The sequence below is a fragment of the Peromyscus leucopus genome, chromosome 4, assembly GCF_004664715.2.
Source record: "Peromyscus leucopus breed LL Stock chromosome 4, UCI_PerLeu_2.1, whole genome shotgun sequence".
NCBI classification, from domain to species: Eukaryota; Metazoa; Chordata; class Mammalia; order Rodentia; family Cricetidae; genus Peromyscus; species Peromyscus leucopus.
Window position 1 is genome coordinate 45,466,252 of NC_051066.1, and position 15,690 is coordinate 45,481,941.

Sequence of the window (15,690 nt, forward strand, 5' to 3'; positions counted from 1 at the left end):
GACAGTTGATATTTGGATGTAAAGAATGGCATTCCAATGCATTTCATTTCAGTGTAGAAATCTGGGAATTTTTATCCAACTGTTGTAATCTGCTAACTGGAGTAAATACAAGTATATATTATATTGAACTCATACGAATACTCATATTGGTACAAAAGACCATCATAGCATATAATTTGAATTACAATGTAGGAATTTGATTTTCTTTGAGACTGAATTGACTTTGGTTCCTAAATATTTTAAAATTTGCCTATTCTCCATTTACATAACTTTGGATAAATGGTTTAAATTCACTATAAATGCTCACTACATAAGACATTGTATAGTGATTTTTTTTATGAGAGAACCCTGTATGGTGTTAAAGTCACATAACTTGATTTTGGTAAATTTCACACAATGAATTAAGTTCATTCAAAAATTGTGAACAGTTAAGATTGCTGTTCATGTTTTAATTTGGACTTAGGCTAAGGTAAATTTCCCTTTTATTTCAGAGTGTTTATCAGTATTTGGGGAGCAGATGAAAAATACAATATGAAGCTTAAAAGTTGAATTTCATTTAGTTTCCTAGTTTTTCTTTTTCCATAGCCATGATAAGGCTAAATTTATTTTATTTTAAATTAATTGTAAATTTAGCTTTTTTTAACATAGTTTTTTGTTTATTATTATTATTATTATTATTATTATTATTATTATTTATACAGAAGAGGCACCAGATCTCATTACAGATGGTTGTGAGCCACCATGTGGTTTCTGGGAATTGAACTCAGGAAGAGCAGTCAGTGCTCTTAACCTCTGAGCCATCTCTCCAGCCCCAAATTTAGCTTTTTTAAAACTTACCCTGACAATGTACTTAAGAGCCAAATCAAACTGATGTTTATAATTCCATCTTCAAAAAGAAAATTTCCCAGGAGCTAGAACTAACTAAGGATTGTGATAGAGGTAATGTCTATACATCTAGCTGTTTCTCAGATGTAAAAGGTTGTGGAACTATTTATCAAACAAGGACAATTAAAATGGAAAATAATCACATATTCACTAGAAGAGAATGAGCATGAAAATCCACATACACTGTATTCCTGGATCATCTTCAGGCTTTTTATTTGTCTTCCAAGAAATATATTAAATGGGCTATTAATTTAGATTAAAACAATTATTTGTTACCAGAACCACACAATATCACATTCTCTAAACTGACTCTTTAACATGAAATGAAACCTTGCTAGTAAAGCAAAAGAGGACACGAACGTCTTTTTTTTTTTTTTAACATCCCAATCACAGTTTCCCCTCCTCCCTCCCTCCCTCCCTCCATTCCTCCACCCCAATCCACTCCTCCTCTGTTTCTGTTCAGAAGTGGGCAGGCCTCCCACAGTATCAACAAAGCATGGCAGATCAAGTTGCAGTAAGACCAAGCACCCCCCTTGTATTAAGGCTGGGCAAGGCAACCCAGTCGGAGGAATAGGTTCCCAAGAGCCAGTCAACACATTAGGGACAGTTCCTGCTCCATTTGTTAGGAGTCCCACAAATAGACCAAGCTACACAACTGTCACACATACACACGTCTTTTTACACAGATGTGTCTTACAGACAGTAAACACTTTACATAGAAAACAGTGACTCAAAAGAAAACCATGAAGTGAAAAATACTTTAATGACAATATTGAACTACACACAGAAACGGGTCTTGTTAATTAAAACGGTGGAAATAGAACCAGGCTCAGTGACAAAGTTGGTGAAACAATGTTATTTTTATTTTAAAAAAGCGCCAGAATTCTTAGTAGCAAACTTCTGTTGCAGCTTAAACGGAAGAAGAAGACAGGGTGCAGCCCCAAGAAGGACACAGTGGAAAAACCATCTCGTGGTAACATTGCGGCAGCTGCTTTTGCTGTGGGGGGTGGTGCTGACGTAGATGCTGCCATTTCTGATAATGGTGGTAGAAATGGATTCGCCCTGCAAAAGCATTGTGGGAAGTCTGGTAACCACCAACTTCCTGTTACAACAAAAAAGCATGTTGGGTAAGTATGGTAATATTTAACAGTGTATCACTGCTTTTGTCCTAAGAAACTAATTCTCACTTGGCCTGGTGTTCATGCTTAACAGATCTCATGCTTTTACTAAGGATGTTCAGTCTTGCACCAACATCAAAAGAATGTGGTGAGATACCATTGTTCTACACTATCCTGAGGACTGTTTGGTTAGAAAGATAACGGCAGAGCTCTAAGATGTGAGGGAAATGGTTTTCTGCCACAGTGTTGTTAATGGAAGTTGACAAACACTTTTTGAAGGATAAATTTGTAGCAGGCATCCCTGTTTCTTTCACAATAGCTTTTATACCCACAGCTTAACTTCCACAATGAGGTCCTTTGTGGGTACATAAGAACAAAGATTCTAATTTAACAGTCACAAGTTTGGGTGTCAAGTTGACAAGGGATGGAGTGGTCAAAGCTATATTGTCAACTTGACAGGCTGTGTAGTATCAGAGACAAACCCCTACGGGCCTGTTTGGGAACAGTTATGTAGATAAGGTTAGCAGAAGCCCACCATTACTGTAGGCAACATTGTCCAATGGGCTGGAGGGGAGAAAGTGAGCTGCTGTGAATGCTTGATCAACCCTAAATCCTTCTCCCCCTAACTAACTTGTTAGGTACTTTATCATGGCAATAAGGGAAGAGACTTACACAATGTTCTAAACCACCGAGGGATTTTATTATTATTATTAATTTTTGTAAACCAGACAGTAAACATTTTAGTGTTTGTTGGCATTAAATTGTTGGTTGCTATAGTTCAAAATCAGCTAGAGATAACAACTGAATAATGTGGATAATTTTTTTTAATCACAGTATATTTAAGTGTCAGAATATAGTTCAGTGGTACAATGCTTAGGTCACACGAGGCTGCCCTTTGTTCAAATACCCAGCACCACAAGGAATGATGGACAGAAAAAAGAAAAAAACTTCAGGCAAACAAATGGTTAAATGCAGCCCACAGAGACTAATTTAGTGACATTTTGGCTAAGTACAAGATACTACTAATACAGCGAATTTTGTGTTTATTGTAACTCTATATACATTTATTAACATTTTGTTATGGAGCACATTATATTTCCACAGTGTTTTCATATATATTTAAATAAGCTCAGTTTGTAAATTTAATCTATTTTATGCAGTTTTATTCTTACTATAGAATTCATATTTTAATATAAATAATTGCTTTGTATACTTATAGTTGCTTAATGGAAAGTGCCCCAGAATTATATACCTTTTTTAATGTATACTTTTTACTTTTTTTTGAGATTTTCATACACGAGTGCTGTATTTACATTATTTCCACCCCTCCTTCTCCCCACTCCAACTCCTCCGATGTTCCCCAACTCCTCAAATTCATGACTTCTTCATGGCTATTATTGTTATATATATGTACTGCTGAGTCCATTTAGTATTGTTCACATGTACATACGTTTATAGTTGACCATTTGGGATTGCATAGCCTATCAAGGAAGTTGTCCTGGAAGGAATTGATTCTCTCTCTCTCATCAGCCATTGATTGGCTGTAGCCCCTCAGCTAGGCATAGTGCCCTGTGAAATACCCACTCCATTCCATTAGCATGTCGACTGCTGTGGTCATTATGCAAGTCTGGTTTGGGCAACTTATTGAAATATCATGTATGTAGTTTCCAAGACGTGTAGAAAACACGGTCTCACGGCTGGCAACTCATCCTCTTTATCTTACAATCTTCCTGCCCCCTCTTCCTCTTCTAAGTTTTCCCTAAGCCTTAGATGTAAGGGTTGCACTGCAGATACATCAGTCGGGGTGGTCACCTATTTTAGTGAGTGCTTGATAAAATTAATGATTACTTTTCCATTTGGGTAGTGTGAATAGAGCCTTCCAACATTATGAAAGCTAGCCAAAAAAGTGCCTCCCACAATCCAGGTGGCCTTTCCACACCAGTCAAGGCAATCAGGACACCTCCTCAGGCGAGGCTCCCTACTCAGTTGAGTCTAATTTGTGGCAAATTGAGATTAAAACCATCCATAACAGCACCCTATCATCTCTTAACTTTCTGCATTTGGCCAGTTATGGATCTCTGCAGTAAGCTCTGTCTACCAAAAAAGAAGATTCTGTAATGAGGGATGACAGCTGCACTTCTCTGTGCTATAAATATTTAGAATACATTAGAAAATATATTAGTTTAGGAAAGTGGCAGTCGTAGGTTCTCCTTTAGAGTCTAAAACCTCTCTGGCCAGGAATAGTTCACGAGGTTTACAATACCAGGCATGGATTGCCTCCTATTGAGCAGGCTTTAAATCCAACTAGACAGCTGTTTGTAAACCTCAATGTAAACACATTAAAGATGTCTTGCTGAAGACACTACATACTTAAGTCATAAAACATGGAGAAATCAAGTCAATACTGATTCATCCCTATTGGCTAGCTTTCATAATGTTGGAAGGCTCTATTCACACTACCCAAATGGAAAAGTAATCATTAATTTTATCAAGCTGCAAGCCACATGAGCTACAACAACAATGACTGTCATAGCAAGGTAAGCTCATTGGTTCAATTGTGGCCCTGATGTCATGGGAATAACCAAACTCATTCCATTTGGATTTAAGGTCTGCTGCATGAAATAAAACCCATGCTTGGCACCATTACTGGGACCAAGAACTTATGGGATGGACACATTAGAGGCCCTAGAGGAGAACCTATCACTATTATTCTGCTAAATGGATAAGCTATTACACTGACACTAACTAATGAATTATCACCATACCTGTTGATTAGTGTATCCCTCAGTCATCATCAGGAAAGCCTTTTCTTGCCATACATGTGGTTAAAACAGAGATTCACAAATTGTCAGTGTGCAGAGAATATGAGATCATGGAGTTATGAGATCATGGAGTGCTCAGCCCTACCTGGAACACCTATATCATACCTCTTCCCCTAAGACTCGGGTGCAGAGAATAAGAGACTACAGAATGCTCAGCCCTCATCCATATATGTATGTGTGTGTGTGTGTGTGTGTGTGTGTGTGTGTGTGTGTGTGTGTATGTATGTATATATTGCATCCCATTCTCCCAAGGCCAGGGATTGTTATGAAAGAGAAGGTGAAGAGATAACAGAATAATATGGTCAGCTTCAACAGCATAAAAACGGTCATTATAAAAGAAAAACTGTGTTCCCAAGACATTTCTCTGCCTTTTTCTTTCATGGTACAAGTTTTCTGTGATTTTAAATATTTCATCTAAGTCCAGTATTACTATAATCCAAAGCAAAACAAAAATTGTACCACAGATTGAATTATTAATCTTGTTTTCTTAATGTCATTTCCCAAAAGCAGTGAACTCTGACCTTTTAGCGTAGCCTTCAAGCCTAGGTTAGGGTTAATCTCCACTTGTTTCTGAGTATTCTCCTTTCAGTTCCAAGTTCCTGGAAACACATCGGTGCCATAAAGTTCTGCTTCCATTTTGTTCTCTGAGTAGAATCATTTTCTTGGGTTTTCGTTTGCTTTCTTGTTTGTTTTTGTATGGCTCCTCTTTTCCATGCTGTCCTTCTAGACTTCTTTGCTCACGCATAACTTACACATCCTTTCTCAGATGTCATCTTGACAATTAGCTATTCATTCTGAATTGGCTCGGAAATGCAATAATCTAATATAATTGTACATTAAAATTATTATCTAAACTGTCATGCACTGTGTTTTAAATTTTTTACGTAATAAAAATATGCAAATGCATGACTCATAGTAAATACATCCTAATAATTCATTTATTCCTTTGCCAGAATAATCATAGCTATGTTTCTACCATTTCATAGGCTATTGCAAAATATCATACATGTCAGGCTAATAGCCATTTACTTTCTGCAGAAAAGATAAAGAACTCATAATTGTTTAATGGAAAAGTCATGTAGCATAGGTGACTTATTTCCTTTTATTAATAGTTTTATTGACATACATCATATATTCCATGTATGCCTATTAATGCAGGCATAAGTAGTTGAACAGACAAATATACTTGTTTGGAAATGTCTTTAGAAACATAAACCATTTATTGAACTAAATTTCCAAAATTGCCTATATATCTAGTCTTTTTGTTTGTTTGTTTGTTTTTTTGTTTTTTTTTTTGTTTTTCAAGACAGGGTTTCTCTGTGTAGCTTTGCACCTTTCCTGGAAATCACTTGGTAGCCCAGGCTGGCCTCGAACTCACAGAGATCCACCTGGCTCTGCCTCCCGAGTGCTAGGATTAAAGGCGTGCGCCACCACCGCCCGGCTAACATCTAGTCTTTTTAATTTTTTTAAATATTTGGAAAGCGGAAAATTACTTACATTTATAACCAGAAATGCAACAATAGTATAAATTTACCTACCATTGTTTCAACTGAAATGTTTGAAGACAGATACAGTGTTCACAAATAATAAGAAACATGTGCAGCCAGCACTCCTGGGTTTGAGACACTCTGCCACTGACAAGCTTTGTGCACTTAGTGAGGTGCCGTGGTCTTCCTTCTCCTAGTCCTTTCATCGATAAAATACTGGAGTTTGCTGCACATAATTGTTATGAGAATTAAACTGAATTTAAGGGTAGTGGAGGTCCCAAACAAGCTCACTCCTATCTTCACTATGAGAAGATTGAACTTCTTGGAGAAATTACACATTATTCTTCAATAGGGGTTAACATCCATAAAGATTCATTTTTATAGAAAGTGACAATAACAAAAATCTATGTATTTCTTTCCATAAAATAATACTAGTAATATCATAAATTCTTGTGGCATTCACTGTCAGAAAGTTTGCTCAGAATTTAATTATCTGGATAGTTTTAGTGATGTCTTTTTTTTTTCCTTAATGTTACTTTCTATTTTAACTGAACTTCCCTTATGGACACTTATCGTATTTGAAATAATTTATGAATTTTTGAGTAGGATAAATCACAAATGCATGGGTTTTCTATAAATATAATAGTTCTCAATGTTATCTGTGCTTTTCATATTTAAATATTGAGCAGAAACTTCTGTCTTCTTTGTAGGCTGAATAAGAAAACCTGTGATGAAAAGAACAAGGTACTGTAAAAATAAATTTAAAACAGTATTTTACTGAAAATAATTTACAAAGGAAGTGATACGTTATGAAATATGTGTGAAATACATCATAAAGACTAAAGTGAAAAGATCTAGAACTTTTTGTTATCTGTTGAAATTTATATCAAAGCAGTGAGTAACAAAGACTAGCCATTGATAATCTTTTGAAAACTCTGTTCCCTTCATACCTACAAAAAATTCTAATCATAAAGATGTATAGCTAATATATTATACATTTACCATATAGCATAAGCATTTGAGGATGTTCCTGATATTGTATGGTTTATTTTGAAGACTGTAGAACACATGGATGCCATGGATGATCACCAGTTATCCGAATCAGTCTCTGAGAATGATGATTTGCCTGATTATGACAATATATTGATGATAGTTGACCAACTTCAAATGAACTATAAAGGTAAGACCCCCACATAAATGTAATGCTTTAGTATTAATGCTGAGGCAATCTTAAAGTCAGAATTTGGACTTGTACATAGAGGACTTTTAGCTGTCTAGATTTTTGGTGAGACATAAACATGAAGGTTAACCTGCTATTTTCTCTGCACATTTTTGAAGAGGTTGACTTTTCACTAAGTCATATTTTGGAAACTGTATTAGAAGTAAGGAGTCTATATCAGGTTGGGCCATTTCTGGAACATTTCCTATTCTTTCTATTGTGTGTTCTGTTGTGAAAGTTGCTATGGCTCTGTAGCATAACTAGAAGTCAGCATTAACACTGCTCCTCGGGATTACTTTGGCTACTCGTATTCCTTCTGAATTCTAACTTATTTTTTCTCATTCTCTGTTAAAAATTTCATTAAGATTTAGGAAAAGACTGTACTACTTTATAAGTCATTTCCAGAAATATATCTGTTTTATAAAGTAAATTCTAATATTCATTTGTGGAGTAGGGCTTACAGCCAATCAGAGAGTGGTTGGTTACTCCCATGGTATAAATCCATGCCACTAGTGCACAGCTGAGCATATCTTACCGGGCCAGGTGCCGTTTGTAGCTCTCAGGGTTCACAGCTGGGTAAGACTGGTGATTTTCTCCTCTGGAAGCATGCGTGTTACCTTCCAGCACTATGAAAGCTAGCCAGTAGGGATTAATCTATCAGACTAGTAACAACTTAATGTGCCTAAACTCTATGACTCAACTACATGGGGTCTTCAGCAATAGGGTCTTACTGCCAAAGTCTTCAGGACAATCATAGCATTGGCAATAACTTGTAATGTTTTGTGGACTGTGGGACTTCACTGGCCAATAGTTCCAAAAGAGTGAATCCATTCCTGTCACTGGGCTTCTTATTTCTTAACCTGCAGTGTCTAGTAGGGGCACTGTTGTTCTCTTAAAAGGTAACTCCATTTTAACACATTCATTCTCTCTTTCTCTCGCTCTCCCCCAGTACACACACACAAACACACACATGTGTATATGTATATATGTATGTATATATGTGTGTATGTATGTATACGTACACATATGCATGTGTATGTTAAGCTTCTATAGTAGCAGATATTTCCATATGAAATTTTAATAATGTCTAGTGCTTTTATTTACTCCCTATACATATCCCTCTCACTCCCCATCCTAATTTAACCTTTCCAGTTTCCATTAATCCTCTTCAACCCTTGATACCTCTGCTTTCTATCTGCTCACTTTGAAGGATCCTCCACCCACCATGGCTCCTCAGTAATCTCTTGACTTCTCTGGGCATTCCAAATGAAACATATATATTTGAAGATTCAAAGCCAATATTTATAAATGGGAGAACTATATTTGTAAGTCTGGGTTACCTTACTCAGGGTGATTGTTTCCAACTCCATCTATTTACTTACGTATTACATAATTTTGTTTTTCTTAATAGTTGAACAATACACTATTTACCACATTTTGATTATTCATTAATTAGTTGATGGGCATCTTTCCATTTCCTGGCTATTTTGAATAAACAGCAATGAACATTGATAATACCATATCTCTATAGTAGGATTTAGAATTTAGAATATGAGTATGTGCTAAGAATAGCTGGATCATGTGGGAGACCTAATTTTAGTTTTTTGAGGAACTTTCATGCTGATTTCCATAATGGCTACATCAGTTTGCATTCATCCCAGCAGTAAATAAGTGTTCCCACTCCCCATATTGATGCCAGCATTTGTCATAACTTATTTTTTTATTTTAGCCATTCTGAGTGAAGAAAGATGAAATCTCAAAGTAGTTTTAATTTGTATTTCTCTGATGGCTACGGATGTTGAAAATTCTTAAATATTTATTGGCCTTTTGTATTTCATCTTTTAAGAACTAATTTTTGTTCAATTTTGTGTGTGTCCGTGTTCTGCCTGTGTGTGCATCTGTGCCTCACATTCATGCATCATGCCCACAAAGGCCAGAAAATGGCACTGGATTCCCTGGAACTGGAGTTACACACTGTCGTCAGTTGATATATGGGTGCTGGGACTTGAACCTGGGATCCTTGAAAGAGCTGCAAATGTCTTAACCACTGACCCATCTCTCCAGCCCTATGCCCAATTTTTCACTTGGGTTGTTGGTTTTCTTGAATTTTTTTAGTTCTTTATATGTTCTAGATAATAACAATTTGTCAATTATATAACTGGTAAGCATTTTTCCCATCCACTGCAATCCTTCTTTGCTCAAGTGATAGTGTCTTTTGCTGTACAGAACCTTTTTAGCTTTTTAGGTCCTATTTATTAATTTTTATTTTAATGTCTGAGCTATCATAGTTCTGTTCAGAAAAGTCCTTTATGCCAGTAAGTTCAAGCATATCCCCTACTTTCATCTGTATCAGATTAAGGGTATCAGATCTTACGTAGAGATCTTGATCCATTTGGAGTTGAATGTTGTACAGAGATGAAGATCAAGTTTCACTCCTCTAATTGCAGTTATCTTGTTTGATCAGCACCAGTTAATTCTTACATATTGGCCTGCATAACTTCTCATGCCAAGGAACCTAGACATTAGTAAGGATACTTATTTACATTAGTAAAGAGATAAACATTCTCCATGCCTGAAGCAATTGTCTCATAATTTATTGGATGTATTTTGCTTGTTTTCACTTTTCAGTATTTTTGTTTATTCCTTCATGATTTCATGCATGTGTATAATGTATATTTTGTAATGTATAATGTTACCTCCTTTGCACTCCTTTATCCTTCCCCAACTTCCTCTGAACCTCTACTCCCAACAAGTTTCCTATCTATTTTCATGTCCTTTTTATAAGATCTACTACTTTTAATTAGGTTTGCCTAAATGAACATGGATGTGGGGGTTACTTACTAAAGCATGGGGCAACAGAAAATTCCTCCCTTCCACCAGCAGGACCACATAAGTCCCTTCCTCACCCATAATCAAATGTTGCCACACTCAATCTTGTGCGAATCTTTGCAGGTAACCACAGCTGCTGTGAATTCCTGACTACAATGGGCATTTAACATCACAGCCCTAGTCCCCATATTTCAGCTCTCATATTCTCTGTAGTATTTTATTTTTGTGTGTAACAGCACTCTAATCAGAGTCTATTTCTCCTCCTTACCCAGAAGGATATTGCAACAAAGTCCAAGCCCACTGTCTAGATTGGCTAGGATCTTCTTCACCTTCTGAACAGACGTTTACTACTCAATACTCTGATTCCTAGTTTAGCAGTCTCTTCCTGTGGGAAATCTTCCTGGGCATAATGCAAAAAGATACTCTGTGGAACCCCAGGACTCTGCTTTGGTATAACATCCATCTGAATGGATGGTTATAATGGTCATTTTATCTGTCTTCTCCATCAGATTTAAGCTAAATAAAAGCAGTTGATCAGTCAGGTTTATTTGAAAATCTTAGTATAATGTATGCCAGACAGTAGTCATTCAGTATGTCTTTGTTTATCTTGAATGACAGAATATGAAAATGTATAAACCTTTGTGTACAGAAATTGCTCATGCATTTTGTTTCTACCCACTCTTTTCCTGATGTAGATTCTGGAAGACAGTTGGAAATCCAGGATGCAGTTCATTCATATAAAATGATAATAGGACGTAACCAAAGTCACTCAGAGTTACTTATAGACAAAAGTAATAAAATTAAAAACCAAGCTGGCGAAGTGCTAAAGAAGCCACAAGAAACAGAAAAGAGGAAATCACAGCTCAGATGTAAAAACGAAGAACAGCAACTAGAACTCATTGATGTGGGGTATGAGTATTTACATTAAAGAAGTGTGAACAGTTAGGGCAGACTACAGATTTTTAGGGAAAATTTTAAGTGCTACATTACCTTATGGACATCTTTCATGTTTATCATTTTGAGAAACATCTATTAAGTTCATTAGCCCATTTGTTGGTTGAATGATCTCAGGGTTAGTATTTAATTTTAGAATTATATTGGAATATAGGATTGTGTCCTCTGCAAATGGGTATTTTGATATCTTCCTTTCCTGTTTTCAATCCTTTAAATTATTTCTCTTGTCTTACTTCTCTGGCTAAATCTGTGTGTGTGCATGTGTGTGTATGCGTGTGTGTGTATGCATGTGTGTATATGCATGTGCATGTATATGTGTGTATAGTTAATATATATGTATATGAATATACATATATATAATTTTAATTTGTATAGCACATAGTGCCTTTGAAGAAGCAATTGGGTTGTTTTTCCATGCTGTTTTTCTCTTAAGCAGCAATGAGAAGCTTCATTTTTCTATTAATTCTAAAAGCTCATTATTAGTATTCAAGAAAGACCATATTTTAGCAGCAGCAAAAAAAAGTATATGTAATTTTCAACTTTTCACTTTGCTGAATAATTTAAAATATACTTTTCTATAGTCACAGAATTGCTAGTGACAGGGACTGGTCAATTCCCTGAATAGTCCTTAATTATACTCTTTCTTGTCTATACGTCCTTTGGAGAGACTGAATTCTGAAAATAGAGATAACATTGTAAAGGAAAGTATCTGACAATTTAAAATACTATACAATAATAAACTTACTTTTCACCAAAATGAATTTTAATGCCAGCCTGTTCAATTTACAGATTGGCTGGAAAACAAGAAGCACAGCAAAGGAATCCTCATTATCTCTATGAAAAAATTAAGAAGCAATTAACAGAAAAAGAAGAGCAATATAAAAAAGAAAAACAACAACTTGAAAGGCGCCTTGGAGCACAAGATATGGAACTCAGGCATCTCAGAAATGATATGAATAAGGTAAATTTACTGGTGAAAATTCACACTTCTAAACTTTTTTCAATAATGTGACTTATATCTTTACTTGTTTAATATAGGGAATCTTGTTTTGCTTAAGGATAAGAACATGATCAGGGAAATAGAGAGCTGGGAATTTTCAGCAATGTTCAAGCATTGTAAGTCTGTGCTTGCATGAATTTGGGGTGTCTACTGCACCATTAAGCCAAACCCTCTCGTATGGACTCTGCTGTGCACACCTGCCACTCTGAGCAGAACATTGATGTGTGCCATGAAAGTGTACTGTATTGGTTTAACTTTATGTCCCTTGAAAACTAAATTCAGAGATTTTTATAATTACTTATTGGAAATCTTGGCCCTCAAGTTATGATTAATACATGTTTTCCAAGTGAAGGAATGGCAAGTCAGTTGGGTTTAATCCACCTAAATGTTACTTTAAGTATTTTTATTGAAATATGTCCTATCTAGATTTTAAAAGTTTTCTGAAAAAAAAAAATTGTCACCAAGCATGTTTGCCTACACCAAAGAACTGTGAGAACTTTGTTTTGTTTTTATTATGTTTTCCCTAATCTTTGCTAATTTCATGTGTATGCAATGTATTTTGATATCTATCCTCACCCCTCTTTCCAACTCTCCCTAAACGTATGTTCCTCCAAATATCATATGCTTTTAGAGTTAAAGATTTATTCTATTTCTGTGTGTGTGTCTATGTATACATATGTGTGTGTTTGTGTGTGTGTGTGTGTGTGTGTGTGTGTGTGTGTGTGTGTGTGTGTGTATCCACATTTGCATGTGGGTGACTTCAGAAATCAGATCCCTTGGAACTTAGTTACAGAGTGTTGTAAGCCACCTGACTTGGGTTCTGGGAAGCAAACTCAGATCCTCTAGAAGAAAGGAAAGTGCTCTTAACTTCTGTGCCATCTCTCTACTCCCCATGTCTTTATTATTATTATTATTATTATTATTATTATTATTATTACCACACTTAATCCAATTGCTGCTGCTCACATGTACAAGGGAGTGAGGCTATTCACTGAAGAATGAGCAATCTACTACCGAGTGCTACTGAAAGATAGTGAGCTGTACGTTATTGTGAGTGAAAGAGGAATTTTGGCTAATGGAACTGCTGGGTGTTTGATGAAATTCTGGGATTTACACAAGGTCGCACACTCTCATTCCTGTCCCTCTCAATGGTGTGAAACATGATACAGTGCAGCAGCCGTGTGTAAGACCTCTTCCCTTCTCACATATTCTACCAAAAATACCAAATTCTGTTAGAATATCTAATGTAACCATGATTTTAAAGCTAATAGCCAAGGTGGGCAGTTTCTGGTGTGTCGACAGCCCTCTAAATTTTTTACATAGTTTCCTCGTTCAGTCTTCACTGGAGTCCATTGAGACAGATATTACTATTTTTATTTTACAGATAAAGAAATTGAGGTATATCAAATTAACTTCCTCTAAATACATGGCCAGTAATTGCAGACCTACACACTCAGGCATTTTATCTGTGCAGACACTGCCTCTTACATGCTTCCATGAAGTATTAGTTACCCAGTGGGAGACTGATACATTTCACTGGTCCAGCTTTGCCAATCATATGCATGAAATTTTCAAATTACATTCAATGAAGAAGTGTTTTGAATATAAAAATAGAAATGCTTACCATAATAACATCTTCTGATTTTCCCCATGATGCCAACTTTGTCAATTTGGATTTCTGAAAATTATTTCAAATGCTGACTGTGATACTACTATATAGCTTTGACTGCAGAACTTGGGAAGTGGACACCAGAAGAATCATGAGTTTATTGTCTGCTTGGAGTACATAGAGAGACACTATCTCAAAAAAAAAAAAAAAGATTTCAAATTAGGATAATGTATTTCAGTCTAAGACCAGGGTCAACAAGCTTTCACTTGAGAGACTGGTTTTATGAGCCGTGAGGTTCCTGTTGCAAATCCTGTTCCACTCTGAGGAAGAGCATAAAGGGAGCGTCTTCCTGTAGAAATTCAGCATATGGACAGTTGATGAGCAGGTTTGTCCCTGAGTAGTCACATGTCTTGTCTTTTCTCTTTCTGTTAGCTGCAAGAAGCACAGAATCAAGAGGCCAAGGCTGAAGACAGTGATGGGATGAGGAAGGGACACCTGCAAAGGTATAGTTTAGAGTAGCACATAAAAAAGTTTTAATATACACAAGCCATGCAATAGTGGAAATACAACCCGTATGATACATGTATCAGTTTAGGGTCTCTTCTCTCATGCTTTATTTGTATGTATTTGGGGTTTTGGAAGAGGCTCAGAGTCACAGGATGTGAAATGTATAAGCTTAACTTCTTAGGTTCAATCTCCAACAAAACTTTATTTGCTTTATTTGCAGTATGTATTTGGGGTTTGAGAAGAGGCTCAGAGTCACAGGATGTGAAATGTATAAGCTTAATTTCTTAGGTTCAATCTCCAACCAAACAAATTAAAAAGAACTAAGGACTAATTGCTCACACCACATCTCCATTCTTCATATTAACTATGAAACTCAGACAGAAATAAGATGCATTTACCAAATCACCTACCTTTCAAATATTTCATCAGAAATACATATAATCAGATCCAGATTCAAATGCTTCTTACATTTTTGATAATTTTTTGATTAATCTCAGAGTAATTGATGGAAATATACCTTTTAGGGTAGAACAAGAAATTTTCAAGTTAAAAGAAACCATCAAAAAGCAAGCAGAGACATTAGAACAACTTGAGAAAAAACTATTAAGTAAAGATAAAAGTTTGGTAAGAACTGACAGTCTGGTAAGTTCACCTTTTATTAATTTCGACTCTGCTGAATTGGAAATTGTCTTTCTCTAGTTGTTGGGTGTAGGAATATTGTAGACAAAAGTAGAATTCTGATGGATAAAACTGTTTGTTGTATTCATGTGTTCATATTGTTACCACTGTAATTTTAAACTAGTTGACCAAAGCCATATAGTTAACTATGTTGATAGTAATATGTTAATAGAAAAGATTGCAGTTGTTTTAAACCAAATTTTTAAATATGCAATATTTCATTATGTTCCTTTAATGATAAGCACTCAGATTTTTTTTTTTTTACATTTTGTTCATTCTGACAAAAATAGTGCTGGAAATTGGTGTGCAGACACCTGTTTGAGTAATGTTATATTTTACAAATCTTTCAGTCTTTCAAGAAATTTAACACTTTGTACATTCCTGAATTTATCTTGGAATCTGAACCTGTCAGTGAGTTTTTGGAACTAATTATAATAATTTTTGAGACTTTATGATAGTAATCATTATTCATAGTTCTTTACCAATAAATGTGTTTCTCCCTTTGGAATCTCACAAAAGGAATTAAAAACTGTTGAAAGAGAGAAACAGCTGCTTGGACAAAGGACTGTAATAAATCAGAAT

General features: G+C 35.6%; 1 protein-coding gene across 1 annotated transcript in view; it reads left to right on the forward strand.

Moving 5' to 3' along the window:
- LOC114701822 (ankyrin repeat domain-containing protein 26-like) overlaps positions 1-15,690 on the forward strand; it is a 42,665-nt gene that overhangs the window by 14,116 nt on the left and 12,859 nt on the right. The window contains 7 exon segments of the mRNA XM_037204852.1: positions 1,795-2,012; positions 7,023-7,056; positions 7,369-7,492; positions 11,056-11,269; positions 12,104-12,275; positions 14,356-14,426; positions 14,955-15,072. Of these exon segments, the coding sequence (XP_037060747.1) occupies positions 1,795-2,012; positions 7,023-7,056; positions 7,369-7,492; positions 11,056-11,269; positions 12,104-12,275; positions 14,356-14,426; positions 14,955-15,072 (951 nt within the window).